The 16,158-nt window shown below is 42.6% G+C and overlaps 1 protein-coding gene across 5 annotated transcripts in view; it reads left to right on the plus strand.

The window, feature by feature from the left end:
* Positions 1-3,483: 3,483 nt before the first annotated feature.
* The window catches only part of ADPRH (ADP-ribosylarginine hydrolase), a 32,615-nt gene continuing 19,940 nt past the window's right edge, over positions 3,484-16,158 (plus strand). The window contains exon 1 of one of the 5 annotated variants that reach the window (XM_073646540.1): positions 3,484-3,601. In XM_073646540.1, the coding sequence (XP_073502641.1) occupies positions 3,566-3,601 (36 nt within the window). In that variant the 5' untranslated portion in view covers positions 3,484-3,565. Of the gene's footprint in view, positions 3,693-8,552; positions 8,680-11,514; positions 11,639-16,158 lie in introns of those variants that run through there. The other 4 variants (XM_073646542.1, XM_073646539.1, XM_073646541.1 and 1 more) reach the window with 4 other exon arrangements.

Consider the following 16,158-nt stretch of genomic DNA (forward strand, 5'->3'; position numbering starts at 1 on the left):
CATACCAGGATAAGGATGAGGGGCCATACATACCAGGAAAAGTATGAGGTGTGCCATGCATACCAGGACAGGGATGAGGGGTGCCATGCATACCAGGACAAGAATGAGGGGTGCCATGCATACCAGGACAGGGATGAGGGGTGCCATGCATACCAGGATAGTGATGAGGGGTACCATGCATACCAGGGTAAGAATGAGGTGTGCCATGCATACCAGGACAGGGATGAGGGGTGCCATGCATACCAGGATAAGGATGAGGTGTGCCATGCATACCAGGACAGGGATGAGGGGTGCCATGCATTCCAGGACAGGGATGAGGGGTGCCTTGCATACCAGGATAGGGATGAGGGGTGCCATGCATACCAGGATAAGGCTGAGGGGGGCATACATAACAGGATAAAGATGAGGGGGCCATTCATACCAGGATAAGGATGAGGGGCCATACATACCAGGATAAGGATGAGGTGTGCCATGCATACCAGGACAGGGATGAGGGGTGCCATGCATATCAGGACAAGGATGAGGGGTGCCATGCATACCAGGATAGGGATGAGGGGTGCCATGCATACCAGGATAGGGATGAGGGGTGCCATGCATACCAGGATAAGGATGACGGGTGCCATGCATAACAGGATGGAGGGGTTCCATGCATACCAGGATAGGAATGAGGGTGCCATGCATACCAGGACAGGGATGAGGGGTACCATGCATACCAGGATAGGGATGAGGGGTGCCATGCATACCTGGATAAGAATGAGGGGTTCCATGTATACCAGGATGGAGGGATGCCAGGCATACCAGAATGGGGATGGGGGCCACGTATAAAAGGAAGGGGGGGCATATATATCAGGATGGGGGATATTGTCAGATTCGGGGGACAGCAGAAGACCCCCTCCCCCTTAAAAGTGCATTGTGAACACATTTTTTGGTTACATTTTTTTTTCTATTTTCCTCCTCTAAAACCTCGGCACATCTTATGGTCCGATGCGTCTTATAGTCTGTCTCCAAGACTATCAGAGTGGTAGCACATCCCTCTGGCCCGTCCTTGTATCCTATTACCTGTACCTCCTTCTCTGCCTCTCTGATCTCGCTCCCGAGGACTGCAGTGACGAGGTGAGGGGGCACGGTAAGATGGGTACTTTAGATGCAGTGACACAGAAACACAGAGCAGCCAATACAGGGTTAATAAACAGGGGAGGTTTATGATAACAGGGTCAATCTCCACGCAGGGAGTAACAGGGGAAAATATGGTGAAAAACAAGGCAAGTAGCAGGTAAAAGTCTATAACTTACAGTTAACAGTTTAACTAGATGTAGTAGAGTCAAACCGGTTGTAATCGACAGTTTTTACACTTAGCTGACTCTTATCCTCCACAAGGCAGTTGCCTGCTGATGCTGGTGTTGCTTTCTTCAGGCTTCCCCGCCCAAACAATGCTCCGTCTTCTGGCGGTAGGGGGCGGTCTCCGGTTTTACCCGCTGAGCCCCTAGTCCATAACACGGCACCTCATGTGCTCGGCTCCACGGAACCTGCGTCTCTTCTCCCTCTAGTCGGCTTGACTCCTCCGGTCCACTGCACTTGGATCTTGCTCCAAGTACTGGAGCCAGGAGCCTGGACCCTCTCACACTGCTTTCCTGAGCGGGACTCTCCTGCCGCTTTCCTGTGCAAAAGTCCTCGTCTCTCCCTCTGTCTAGCCACGCCACCAGTTTTCAGGTCACCTGACCTCCCAGCTCTCACTCTGGACACGCCCTCAGCTTCCCAGTCACCTGACTCCTGTGCTCACAGTCTGTCTTCCCCCTGCAACCAGAGGTACGGCCCCGGCAGTTCCGGATCCCATGTTCTGAAAGTACTTACATCCCGGTCTTCCCCCTTACAGCACCTCACCGGGAAAGTGTAAGTCAAGCAAGCTGCAGGTGTCCGAAACACCCGGGGTATGGAAAAAAGAGAAAGAGCGGTGCTTAGCCCAGAAAAATACGCCTATTTCACTCGTCTGGCCCGCCCTTGCATTACCTCCTCTGCCTGGCTGGGCAGGCAGGGTGAGCTGACCAATCTAAGCAGGATTTGTATACAACAACCAGCCAATCGCCGGTAAGGTTCATCACTTTAAAATTACCATATTGAAATCAAATCTGATTTCTTTAAAATTATTACAGTATGTGTGTTAGAAGAGGGGTAGTCTTATACGGCAAGTATATCCCAAACTCTATATTTTAACTGGAAAAGTTGGGGGTCATCTTACACTTCGGAAAATACGGTACATTTCTATCACCTGTATGCCCATATTAGAGATCAGATAAGTGCCAGGGGGTGACACATTCCCTTTAAGGATGAACCATTACTTATGGGCTATGGGCTAAAAATTGCCAATTAATTATTAATTATCTCCTCTCTGGCAGCTGTTTTAAGGGATTGTGGGACTCCATTGAGTGCTGTGTGCTCTTCATTGTTACCAGCTTCGTCTGATTCAAATCAATGAGGCTGCATGGTATTTTTTCCTTTTTGCCACACTCACGGTAGAGCTGCAGTCTTTTGTCTCATTATAGAAAATTGTGGCAAAATGATGCATTTATGACAAGATAAACAAATGTAATCTGAATGCAGTTCATGAACTCAGCCTAAGGCCTCGCTCACACTGGCGTATAACACGACTGAGTGCTCTCTGATGTTTTATCGGATAGCACGCGGCCCAATGTTATACTATGAAGCAGATCTGCGATTAGTTTCTCATGTGGATTCGGCATCAGAGAACAATCGCAGCATGCTGTGAGTGGCTCTGATATTCGGATCACATGCACCCATACAAGTCTATGGGTGCATGTGAAACATCAGACTGCACTCAGATGTCTTCCCAGTGCAGGCCAATGTACGCTCAACAGAGACAATGGAGATGATGGAGAAATTAAGTTCTCCATCTTCTCCACCCCTGTGCTGGGATTTGCTCATGTGAGAGAATTGGATCATTGAGTTTGAGTCATTAGCATAATCAGCCGGATTCTGTCGCGTGAGAGAATCGACACCAGTGTGGGCGAACCCCAATACCCAGCATCGCCTCTATGAGAAGTATGGAGTCGTGTCTGCTAAAGTGTTAAGTGCTCAGCAATTGCACTGAAGCTTTTATTGTTATTATTAATTATTATTATTACTTTATTTATTATTATTCTTTTTTTAAAAAAAAAATCTTTATTTAGATTACAATTAAGTATTATGGGGGACAGTATGTTGTATCCACGTCTGATTCTTTCATACCTTAAAAAAAAAAACATTTTTGATCACTTATGGATTGTTTACTGTGAACTTCTGAACTGAGAACTTACTTTTTGGAAAATTGTCTTGATTGTATAAAAGCATTTGACTGTGCCTGTTTATCTTAAGCTTAGCCCAACTTTTACCGCTCATGGATCATTTATATCACTTTTCGTGTTTATGTTATATGTGGAAATTCCATCCATTCACCATATAGACATAACTGAACGGATAGATCTTTAAATCATACTCTGTTTCTGCCACCAGGTGGCGCTGACATTCTCTGTTGCTGATCTGTGCTCATGCGCAGTGCTTCACTTCCTACATGTTCAGCAGGAAAAGAAGTTGGGTGCTGCTTCTGGTGAGTAACATGCAGAATATAAGGTGCCTGGGACCTCCTCTTCTAACCAGGGTGAGGTTTACTTTACGCATTAGGTAGATTCCAATACAATGTAAGAGACTGAGTAATATGAGTCATTGTAAGGCGTGAGCAGCTGTCTGTGGTATATAGTCACCAGCCGGAAACTCCAGGCTCATTATAAAGTCTCAATATTTGTCTTCTGTGCAATATTACGCAATTTATTGTTCTCTGTTATCAGCCATTTCTAAGTATGGAGAGGCTGACTGAAGAATTCTGATGAATCACTGACCGGAAAGAAAGAATAATGAATAACGTTCCCGTCTAATGTCTCAGTATTCAGTTGCCTAAATATTTGTAAATCATAATAATTTTTATTTCTATAGCGCCAACATATTCCGCAGCACTTTACATGTTAGAGGGGACTTGTACAGATAATAAAGATATTACAGAATAACACATAATTCAGCAGATACCAAGAGGAGTGAGGGCCGTTCTGCTCGCAAGACTACAATCTATGAGGAATAGGGGAGACACGAAAGGTAAATGGTAAAAAGTTCTTGTATTATATGGTCCAGCCATCCTGTTCAGACTGTGCTAGCGACACCCACAGGCGAAAACCACCAGTAAGTCTTTATGGCAGTCAGATTTTTTTTTATTATCTTTTTGTCTGGTTTAAGTTCTCTATTATTTTTGTGTCTGAGCAAAAAAAGAGAAAAGTTTATAAGACACGGGGTTCCCATAAGAAACCAGATAACGTAACACAGTAAAACTTCACATAGGGCCGAGAAAAACGCAGCACAGAGAATACTATATTATTGCGCCACAAAAACGCTCAATACGTTAGAAACACATAATCTAAACTAGGGTGGGCACCACAATAAGCATCCTGCACCCAGACCCTAACCCCCTGCCTGCCACTGCATAAACATGTACTCTTCTCAACATTAAAACTGCAACACCAAGAAGGTGTCCTAAAGGTGCTACCATGGCTGCAGCGTCTCTGGGCCTATCTCTCATCGGGCTCATCTGGGACATCATTGGTCGACAATTATAAAGAGAGCTGCCAGCAGCGGATCTTGATAATTTGCCCAAGTGCATTCAGCTTTGCAGAGCATTGACAACCATTAACTCCTTCACGACCTTGCGATTTTTTTTTCATTTTCGTTTTTTGCTCCCCTCCTTCCCAAAGCCATAACCATTTTATTTATTCCGTCAATATAGCCTTGTGAAGGCTTGGTTTTTTGCAGGACAAGTTGTACTTTTGAATGACCCCATTGGTTTTACCATATCATGTACTGGAAACCGTGAAAAAAAATCCAAATGCCATGAAATTGCAAACAAAAAGTGCAATTCCACAATTGTTTTTTGGATTTTTTATTTATCATGTTCACTATATGCTAAAACTGACCTGCTATTATTATTCTCCAGGTCATTACGGGTTCGTAGGTACCAAACATGTATAGGTTCTTTTTTTATTTAAGTTGTGAAAAAAAAAATCCAAACTTTATAAGATTAAAAAAAAAAGTTGCCATTTTCCAAGACCCGTATTTTTCGGGATCTGGGCCCTGGTGAGGGCTTAGTTTTTTTGCGCCAATCTGACGTTTATATTGATACCATTTTGGGGTAGATACGATGTTTTGATTGCTTGTTATTGCAATGTTGTGGCGACTGAAAAAAACTGTAATTTTGGCGTTTATTTTGAGATTGTCAGCGGCGTTTAACTTGTTAACAGCCATGGGTGAATCTCGAATCGTCCCGCGGCTGTTAACCGCACGTGTCATGTGCTGGGAAAGATGTAGGCTCAGTGCCAGAGCCCGCATTAAATGCAGGGACATGACCTTGGACGTACCTATACGTCCAAAGTTGTGAAGGGGTTTAATCACCTCATAAATAGCAGCCAAGGTGTGAAAGTGCGGGGATTGCTGCATGTGGTGCTCATACTGAATGAATCAAGATGTTTTGATATTTTTGTTTCCATTTTTAGATCATTTGCATATAATTATGACTATCCATCCGGGTATTTTCCGGAATCTCAGGACTTTTCCTTCCTGGTGCTGGAATTTCAATATTGAGGATATTGTACCCACGACTGCACAAACCAAAGGCTACAATAATATGCTCAAGAGGGGTGGGCAATTAATTTTTCCAAGGGGTCACATAAAAAACTGGGATGTTGAGGAGGACTGAACCAATCGATTGATCATAATTCTGCATAAGGCCATGTTCACAAGCAGTGTTTTGCAGGGTTCTTTTGCAGCATTTTTGGGGTGCTGATTACATGTGTATTTTGTCTACAGTACTTGTTAAATGAAGTTAGTTTTATTCACAAAAAATGCAACAAAAGCGAGGTGGTTTTTTGCACTTTCTGGTTTGCTTTCTATGGTGAAAGAACTCCCGCTGCAGATTAAAAAGCTGCTGCAGTCTGAACTTCAGTCAGGAATAAAAACCAAGCGCGTGCATGAGGTTTCTGAAATCTCAGAGCTTTGGCTCGTGCTGGAAAAAGCAGCTTTTAATTTGCATAAAAAAACACTGCATGTGAACATAGCACAACACTGATTTTATCTCTTTAGAAATAGCAGCAAATTATATTTTGATTCACTGCTACTGCTAAGAATACATGATACAATAAGCCCCATAGTAACATATCATATTTTTCAGACACACTTCTTTTGCCCCCAAATTTGTGAGGAAAATGGGGGTGCGTCTTATAATCCGAACGTAGCTTACTGGGGGTGTCGGCGGCGGTGGAGCGGGGTTACAGGAGGCAGGGTTGTTGCTTCAGGAGGTCAGTGGCTGTGGCAGGCATGGGGCGATGCTGCGGACCCCAGGCTGGGAGGAGGGGGTGTCCCGAGGCTGCAGGCCATTGGCTCTCTTAAGTGGAGTCCTCCTTCTCATTGATTTCTCTGCAATTGCCTTCGGGAAAATGGCCACCGGAGGCAGCGCATGTGCAGGTTGAGATCTCGGGAGACTATCGGATTATGTTAATCACATTCTGATCGGAGTGTGAACCAATTTTCTCGAATGGTAATAATAAAAAATAAAAATCCTCCATTCAGTCTGTCTGCGCTCGATGTCATCCAGCTGTTGTCATCCTTTTTCTTTTTTTATACGGTCCTTTCATTGGACATGTGCATGGCCCCATAAAATAACATGGGAATGAGTGGCATAATGAGGATAGCACTCATCCGAATTTTACAGTTGTTGGCACAAGCCCACCAGACATCGGGAGCAGAGGAGGAGGTTCAGTGAAGAACCCAGGAAGGGAGAGTAAGAGCTCCTTCAGATCTACCTTTTTTTTTTTTTTTCTATGGACGAGAAAATCAGTGGCATTATACATTACCCTAACATTATCTAAACAGCGCAAAGACAACTACTCAACACATTGACTAGATGGGAAAAACAATTGGCCACTGCCTTTATTTAAATATTTAAAATACATAACATTTAAGTGTAAACAAATAAATATTTCAACTTTATTAAAACATTTCAAACCTTTTACCAATCCGCAGCTTAACCATAAGGCTCAAGCCCGTTAACCAAATTACCTGTCCACCCAGATCCCTGGACGACTAACCCCCGGCATTGACTTGACTAAATGTTTAAAGGATAGGGAGGGTGGGGCAGCTCCCAGATATGACAGCGCCGGAGAACAGACACACACCTCCGGCGCTGCGCACTTATATCACCCCGCTCTTCCCCCAGTAACCACAGCCCGGACCAATCAGGGGCAGTCACCAGGGTAGAAACAACTGTGTACCCTACTACTGACCCCTGAGTGGCCGGACCCGCTCACCAATCATTTAACCCCCTCACCTTGTGGACGTGACCTGAGGAAAACAGCGGGAAAACATCTTCCCGCCATTTAACCCCTTCAGTACCAGGGGAACACACGGCACCAGATAATGCCATGTATTCCCCTCCTGAAGGTCCGGGGAAAATCATTCTTGTTTCTTATGATTTTGATCCAAGTTTCATCAATTTTTCTCCAATAGGAAAAGGTAGAGAAACTTTTTATTTTTCTTATCTAGCAGCTGATGGCATCTGAATGTTGTCCAATTTTTCACAGACCCATAGACCAAGTTTGATCTGACACCTGGTTCATTATTTGACATGTCTCCGCAATTTTGCACAAACCACTCGGTCTGCAAAAAATAAAAATCGGACATGTGAACATCCCATGAACAATACTAGGTATGAGTGCTGTCCGGGAAAAACATTGATAGAACTCCTATGTAAAAAAAATAAATAAAATTAACGTCTGAATGAGCCCTAAAGAACTTTTTTTTTTTTTTTTTTATAAATAAATTAGTTGGGGAACAGGAGTTTTGTGAAATCAGAAAACCCCTTTAAGCAGTGGAAAACTGAGGGCTTTGGAAAAATGAATTGCTGGCTCATCACTGTTCCACATGTGGGGAGGAGGTGACAGACAAAGGGGTAGGAAATCTTCATTTCAGTCCATGGAGGGCATGGAGTGGAGGTGATATTTATCACAGAAGGGAGCATATATGAGGGGGGTTACCTCTGCTGTAGGATGCACAGCACAAAAAGCTAACACACAAGCTTGCTGCAAATGAGAAGGGTTAACTGTGCTGAGCAGGCACCAGCCTACATGGAGCACACAAAAAGTAGAAGAGCATTTTGGGAAGCATAATACTGAAGGATGGAGGGGGGTGCACACAGAATGTGATATTTGAAGGTGAGGGGGCACTGCACTGTTGGACCCAGTATTCATCAGCCAAAGGGTCTCTTCTCCTGGCAGCTCACGCTGATAGCTGATGTTTCCACGAGATGCTACTAATTAGCTGCTCTCCCTACAAACAAACTGCAGTCTGCATTCAAGCTTTGATCCGGCAGTTATGTGGTTGAAGGAAACATCGCTGCTTCCATCTATACAGCACAGCCCCACCTCACCAAGCCTCCTCCTAGTCCTTATCTCATACACCCCCTCTTCTTAGGTGACTAATTTCTAGTTAAGTGCAGAAGTTGGGCAAGGCAATTCCTTCTTCTCACTGAGACTCCCACTGAAGCTAGAGCTGCTCTGCTATCAAGGACCTCAGAGGCTCCTCGCTTCACCAACAGTAAGACGCTGCCATCAGGGCAAATATCAAATTCACGATTCTGAGAAAAATCTGAATCACGGATAAGTTCACATTTTATTTGCTGCTCTTTTTTGTCTCTGTCTGCCATTTGCCTGCTCAAGTCAAGACACTATAAGAAGACTAAGGCCACGGCCCCGCTTTCAGTACTTGGTCAGTATTCGGTCAGTATTTTTTCTGAGGAATGGGAGCCAAAACCAGGAGTGGGTGATAAATGCAGAATTGGTGACTTGTTTCTATTATACCTTTTCTCTGATTTTTCCTCACCTGGTTTTGGCTCCCACTTCTGAGAAAAAATACTGATCGAATACTGACCAAATACTGATAGTGGGGCCGTGGCCTTAGAATCTTTCCTGAACTGAGATTAGTATCCATTGAGATGCTTTTTTTCCCCCTTATTTTTCAATCTGGAAGAAAAGAATAAATGATATTTTGTAGCAGGCAAGAGGACAGGGCCCAAAGACCCTACGAGTTACATCCCACCCTGTGGTTTGATCATTGTGAACTTGCAACTGTACATTGTGAGGCATAAAAAAGTGTCAAGTTTATTTTATGGATTGAGACTTCTAAGGCAATTATATATGTATACTCGGTGTATATCAAATCATCAGTGCCCCTATTTAACCACCTCAATGCCTTGGTCACTATTCTCCACTGCTTATAAGGGGTTAAGCAGCCGAGATTGGAATTCTCCTCACCAGGCTCCTGCGATGACCGCACCGCTTCTATCCCCGTACATCATGTCAGCACTCTGAGGTACTACTACGTTGGGGCGCAGAAGAGGTAAAATGGGTTCGCCTTGAAGGGGTTATCTAGTGTTCCTCAGTTCCACATCGAGGGTGAGCGATGATGTTGCGGCCTCACACACCTGCCTAGACGCATGGACGATCTACAGTTATCTCACACATTCCTTTTCTAATAAACAGGACACCCGCACGATACCAGCTGATCGTGCATGCGCCTCGGCAGGAATATAGGTTTGTAACCACATCGGTGTCGCTCACCTCCGATGTGGAAGTGAGTGTTGCCAGATAACCACTTTAACCTATAATTACAGAAATTAGGTGATGAATTTTCTTGAAAACTCCATAAAAACCTAGAGTTTTAGGTTTTTCAAGTCAACTATAGAACACCAGCTGGCGAGGGGTAAAGGCGAAGACCGCTACTTATTACCATCTAATGCAAACCAAAGGCAGAGACCAGTGTTATCCTGGAAGGTGAAGCCGTTATGTAAGATGTACTCTATATTTCCTATTTTAGCCTTTTTCTTATCAAGAATTCAACCATTAAAGCGTACCTGTGGTAAAATGCATTACTGCCCTGTCTTATAAGTAACGGTGCATCTCACTAAATTAGAATATCATCAAAAAGTTTATTTATTTCAGTTCTTCAATACAAAAAGTGAAACTCATATATTATATAGAGTCATTACAAATAGAGTGATCTATTTCAAGTGTTTATTTCTGTTAATGCTGATGATTATGGCTTACAGCCAATGAAAACACAAAAGTCATTATCTCAGTAAATTTGAATAATTAACAAAAAACACCTGCAAAGGCTTCTTAAGCGTTTTAAAAAGGTCCCTTAGTCTGTTTCAGTATGCTCCACAATCATGGGGAAGACTGCTGACTTGACAGATGTCCAGAAGGCAGTCATTGATACACTCCACAAGGTCCCAGAATTCCAATTTTCATTTGGAAATCAAGGTCCCAGAGTCTGGAGGAAGAGTGGAGAGGCCACAATCCAAGCTGCTTGAGGACTAGTGTGAAGTTTCCACAATCAGTGATGGTCTGGGGAGCCATGTCATCTGCTAGTGTAGGTCCACTGTGTTTTATCAAGACCAAAGTCAGCGCAGCCGTCTACCAGGAAATTTTAGAGCACTTCATGCTTCCCTCTGGTGACAAGGTTTTTGGAGATGGAAATTTCATTCTCCATCAGGACTTGGCACCTGTCCACACTGCCAAAAGTACCAATACCTGGTGCTTGATTGGCCAGCAAACTCGCCTGACCTTAACCCCATAGAGAATCTATGGGGTATTGTCAAGAGGAAGATGAGACACCAGACCCAACAATGCAGACGAGCTGAAGGCTGGTATCAAAGCAACCTGGGCTTCCATAACACCTCAGCAGTGCCACAGGCTGATCGCCTCCATGCCACGCCGCATTGATGCAGTAATTGATGCAAAAGGAGCCCAACCAAGTATTGAGTGAATTTACTGAACATACATTTCAGTAGGACAACATTTCACATTTTAAAATCATTTTTCAAGCTGTTATAACGTATTCTAATTTACTGAGATAATGACTTTTGTGTTTTCATTGGCTGTAAGCCATAATCATCAACATTAACAGAAATAAACACTTGAAATAGATCACTCTGTTTGTAATGACTCTATATAATATAGGAGTTTCACTTTTTGTATTGATGAACTGAAATAAATTAACTTTTTGATGATATTCTAATTTTGTGATAAGCACCTCTATGTACCAAGAGTGGGTAAATCGCCAGTGCCAATGTGCTGTTCTTAATGTTTTCTCTTTCTGTTATTACTAGACCACTAGAAGATTACGGTATTTTATCCAGTCCTGGTACATGACATCCACTGACCTACATAAGATATCACATCTCCTTCTTACACCCAGATATTCGCAGCTCGGAATAGACAAGCAGCACTAAAGGGATGTGAGGATCACGTGACCATAGACAAATGCTAATCATGAGCGTGCTTTGCCCTGAGACACTGGTGGGAGCTGTAATTGTGGAGATGTTACGGACGCCCTGCATGTGTGTCATGGAGGAGGGGACAGTCTTATTTTAGCAATTATGTGAGGCGTGCATGAGCTGACTGTAACCACAAGCACTTAGAGGACACAGGGATTTCCAATGAAACTGTGCATCACTACAATGAAGAGGAGAGTGTTTACCACAGCGGCAGTAATTGTGAGCTCTTCTGTCTAATGTGTGCCTGAGCATGACTAACTACATGATAGGGACTTCCATGTTGGTGGGTTTCCAGCAATGGACATTTATCACCTTATCTACAGGATAGGTGGTAAATTTCTGGTCACTGGAGACCCCCTGGATTACAAGAAGAGGGGTACCGAGCCTCCACTGCACGAGCACAGGCAGGAGACTTTGAATGGGGCAGCTGTCAAACATGTCCTTTGCCCCTCCGTTGTATGTCCATGGGGCTGACCGAGACGAAATCCAGTGCTCAACTCTTTTCATCAGCCCCATCAGCTTATGCTCAACCTCCGCTTCATTCAGGATCCTTTTTGTGGGTGGGAGGCCCAGCCATGTGTTCCCAAATGAACGGACATTTCTAAACCTATTCATTGGATAAGGTGATGTGGGAAAACCCCTTTGAGTTAGAGGGCATCTTTAAGCCTCAATTCTCACATTGCGTATTTAGTATAGATTTTATAAAATGGTGCTTGCGCAGGTAACGTTAGGCTTAGAGATAAGAATAAAGAGGTTTTTTTAAAGGATTTTTAATCCTTTTAAAAAAAATCTCTTTATTCTTATCTCTAAGCCTAACGTTACCAGCGCAAGTACCATTTTATATTCATTCTTCATATATTGGATTTATCCAAATCGGACAACTTGTGGTTGGTTGTCTTTCCTTGCAGCAGGTACAAACAGGCTTACCTACCAGCGCCTCCACCCATTTATTTGTTTGGAACTACCTAGTATAGATTTTAGCCTAATCTCATCCACGTGTTGTGGGTTTTATTTGGCACAGAATACATGTGCAATTTGACTTGGTGTTTTTTTTTGCTTTGTTTTTTTCTTTCAGAAATGCATCTTTTTGGTTTGTATTTGATCCATTCATTTCAATGGAGACCTCTAAATCTGCTTGCCATTGTTTTGTTGATTTTTGTTTTGGTGTGTTTCTGCAAATAAAGGTTACATACAAATGCATTAATAAGGGGGGAAAGCAAGCCTTGATTTTAGATGCAGAAACTTTGTGGATTACAGTTTGGAACTCTACACACAAAATCCACACCAAATGCCTAACAACTGAACCTACCCTAAAGACTTTGGAAAAACTTTTTATTAAAATGATGACATAATAACCAGAAAATCACAGATGTCGTCCTGCTGCTGGGAACCTCTTTGATCATCTGTAGTATATGGGGAACACGGTGTCTATGTTCAATCATCTATCAGCACCACAATAAAAATAAAGTGACACAGTGTGCTGTCCACGTGATGACCAAACATTGTTGTGTCCTCCAGAGTGACAGAGATGCTCTTTATAGCCATGATATTAATCAGCATAAAATGTTCTTAGATAACGCACTAGGTTTGCTGTGTATATAAGCATAAACGGTTAAATCTAGCTTACCGTAACTTTGAGCCAATTGATCTAAGCAACCATAGCAATCCTAAAATATATATATTCTTTATTAATGAAACAACAATTAAATAACATAGCAAAAATTTATGCTATCCACAACAAATTGCATTTTTAGTCCATCTATTCAGAATGATCTGTATAAAAATGTGCTGCAAAGACTGTTTGCACTACATAGCTGCAGATATATGTATGGAATTAACATACAAAACGTGCGTTGGGGTGGAGGAACATCTGACCTACTCTGCACTCGTGCCCTGGCAGCTCTTTCTAAGGTATGTTAAACTGTTTCATATATACAAATATACTTGTTTTTTGGGTTTCTAGGCACATGCCTAAGCACTATATATTTTATATATAGCTGTTAGATTTTAGATAGTATCTCTATAATGCTATATCCAGATTTATATACATATATCTGCAGCTATGTAGTACAACCAGTCTTTGCAGCACATTTTTATAGAGCCCATTCTGAATAGATGGAACAAAAATGCAATTTGTAGTGGGTCAATTCCAAATGCCGCTCACAGTGTGAGGCTTTTTAAATAATTTATTTTTTGTTATGTAATTGTTGTTTCATAATAATATATATATATATATATATATATATATATATATATATATATATATATATATATATATATATATATATAATATATATATACACTGCTCAAAAAAATAAAGGGAACACTCAAATAACACATCCTAGCTCTGAATGAATGAAATATTCTCATTGAATACTTTGTTCTGTACAAACTTGAATGTGCTGACAACAAAATCACACAAAAATCATCAATGGAAATCAAATTTATTAACCAATGGATGCCTGGATTTGGAGTCACCCCCAAAATTAAAGTGGAAAAACACACTACGGGCTGATCCAACTTTGATGTAATGTCCTTAAAACAAGTCAAAATGAGGCTCAGTATTATGTATGACCTCCCTACAACGCCTGGGCATGCTCCTGATGAGGTTGCCAATCCTGGTGTTCTGTGTCAAATGCAAAGCGTCCTGCACGGTGTTGGGCTGTGAGCACAACCCCCATCTGTGGACGTCGAGCCCTCATACCACCCTCATGGAGTCGGTTTCTAACAATTTGTGCAGACACATGCACATTTGTGGCCTGCTGGAGGTCATTTTGCAGGGCTCTGGCACTGCTCCTCCTGTTCCTCCTTGCACAAAGGCGGAGGTAGCGGTCCTGCTGCTGGTTTGTTGCCCTCCTACGGCTTCCTCCACATCTCCTGGTGTACTGGCCTGTCTCCTGGTAGCGCCTCCAGCCTCTGGACACTACGCTGACATACACAGCAAACCTTATTGCCACAGCAAACCTTATCGCATTGATGTGCCATCCTGGATGAGCTGCACTACCTGAGCAACTTCTGTGGGTTGTAGAGTCCGTCTCATGCTACCACGAGTGTGAAAGCACAACCAACATTCAAAAGTGACCAAAACATCAGCCAGAAAGCATTGGTACTGAGATGTGGTCTGTGGTCCCCACCTGCAGAACCACTCCTTTATTGAGTGTGTCTTGATAATTGCCAATAATTTCCATCTATTGTCTATTCCATTTGCACAACAGCATGTGAAATTGGTTGTCAGTCAGTGTTGCTTCCTAAGTGGACAGTTTGATTTCACCGAAGTTTGATTTACATGGAGTTATATTTTGTTGTTTAAGTGTTCCCTTTATTTTTTTGAGCAGTGTGTATGTATACACGCGTATACATTTTTGAATTGCTGTGGTTTCTTGGTTAAATTTTACCTTAAAAAACCGAGCCACCTGATTTGTGTCTGTTCTCCATGATGGCTAATAGAAGGTCCCATACTCACCATATTACCACTGAACTATGCAGGAGATCACAGATGTGTCCACCTTCAACCTTGATCAGACATTTGCATTTATTTTCTCGTCTGTTTAAAGGGGTTGTCTAGGACTCTTATACTGATGGACTATCTTTAGGATAGGTCATCAATATCTGATTGACAGGGGTCCTGGGTGTCACACCCCGACCAATCAGCTGTGCCAGAGGCTGGATGTGCTCAGCTGCACAGCACTGCTCCATCAACTGTATAGTGGCCAAGGCTGGCACTGCTCTTCTATTCAAATCAATATGGAGGCGGATGTGCAGGACCCTGCCATGGCCACTATGCCGCTGTCGGAGCTGTGCAGTTCCCCTCCGCAACTTAGCATAATTGGCTGGCACCGGTAGCAGCTGATCAGTGGGGGTGCTGGTTGTCGCACCTCAATCAATAACATAGTTATGGCCTATCCTGAGGATAAGCCATCAATATAAAAGTCCCGGACAACCCATTTAGTATCTCATACCATACATCTTGGGATAGTTCAGGTTTAGAGACCAGATAAGGGACGATACCTCCATATTTGATCATTTGATTTTTAAATCAGACAAGCAAGAGGCTGAGATGAACGACATAGCAGGGTGTGGAGTTTTATTGGGAATCACTGGCAGCATCATTTAGAGATGGGCGCCCTCCTTTTAGGCATCTATGTTTAACCTTCAGTTAGTCGTGCCAAAATACTTACACTATTAGTCGCATGTGGTCCATCGGACCCCAGATTTCATATCAAAAAATAAACATCTATTAAAGAAGAATCTTTACTTTAATTGGGAACTTAATGTACTACATCTTAGCTAAATGATAATATAACATGTTTAGTTATCAAAAAAATGTAAACATCAACTCATGAATTATGAAAAAATAAGCAATTATTTAGCACAATAATCACATATCATCTTATGGTTATAAGCCATAAGAATGCCTGCACCACCTCATTAACAGTAGGAAAGATCCACCTGTTGTTGTGAACATATACCTACAAGTCAGGTGCGAGTGGTGCTCAACTCAAAATAGATGCAATCCAGTAGAAAATAAGAAAATGAAGGCGGCACTCACCATTCCTGTAAAAACTTCTTATCCTTTATTTCATCACGAAGCTAAAAAGTGGCAAGCAGGGGTTTTCATTGCACATCAATTTCTTGCAGTTATCACATATAGTTTTGGTTTTTCAGTCACTAGATCTCGCGCACAAATGACATCGACCTTTGACAGGACTTGGGCTACTTCCAGAACCAGAACCAGAAGG

The sequence above is a fragment of the Phyllobates terribilis genome, unplaced genomic scaffold (assembly GCF_046119375.1).
Source record: "Phyllobates terribilis strain yellow unplaced genomic scaffold, ASM4611937v1 Scaffold_9__5_contigs__length_417890890, whole genome shotgun sequence".
NCBI classification, from domain to species: Eukaryota; Metazoa; Chordata; class Amphibia; order Anura; family Dendrobatidae; genus Phyllobates; species Phyllobates terribilis.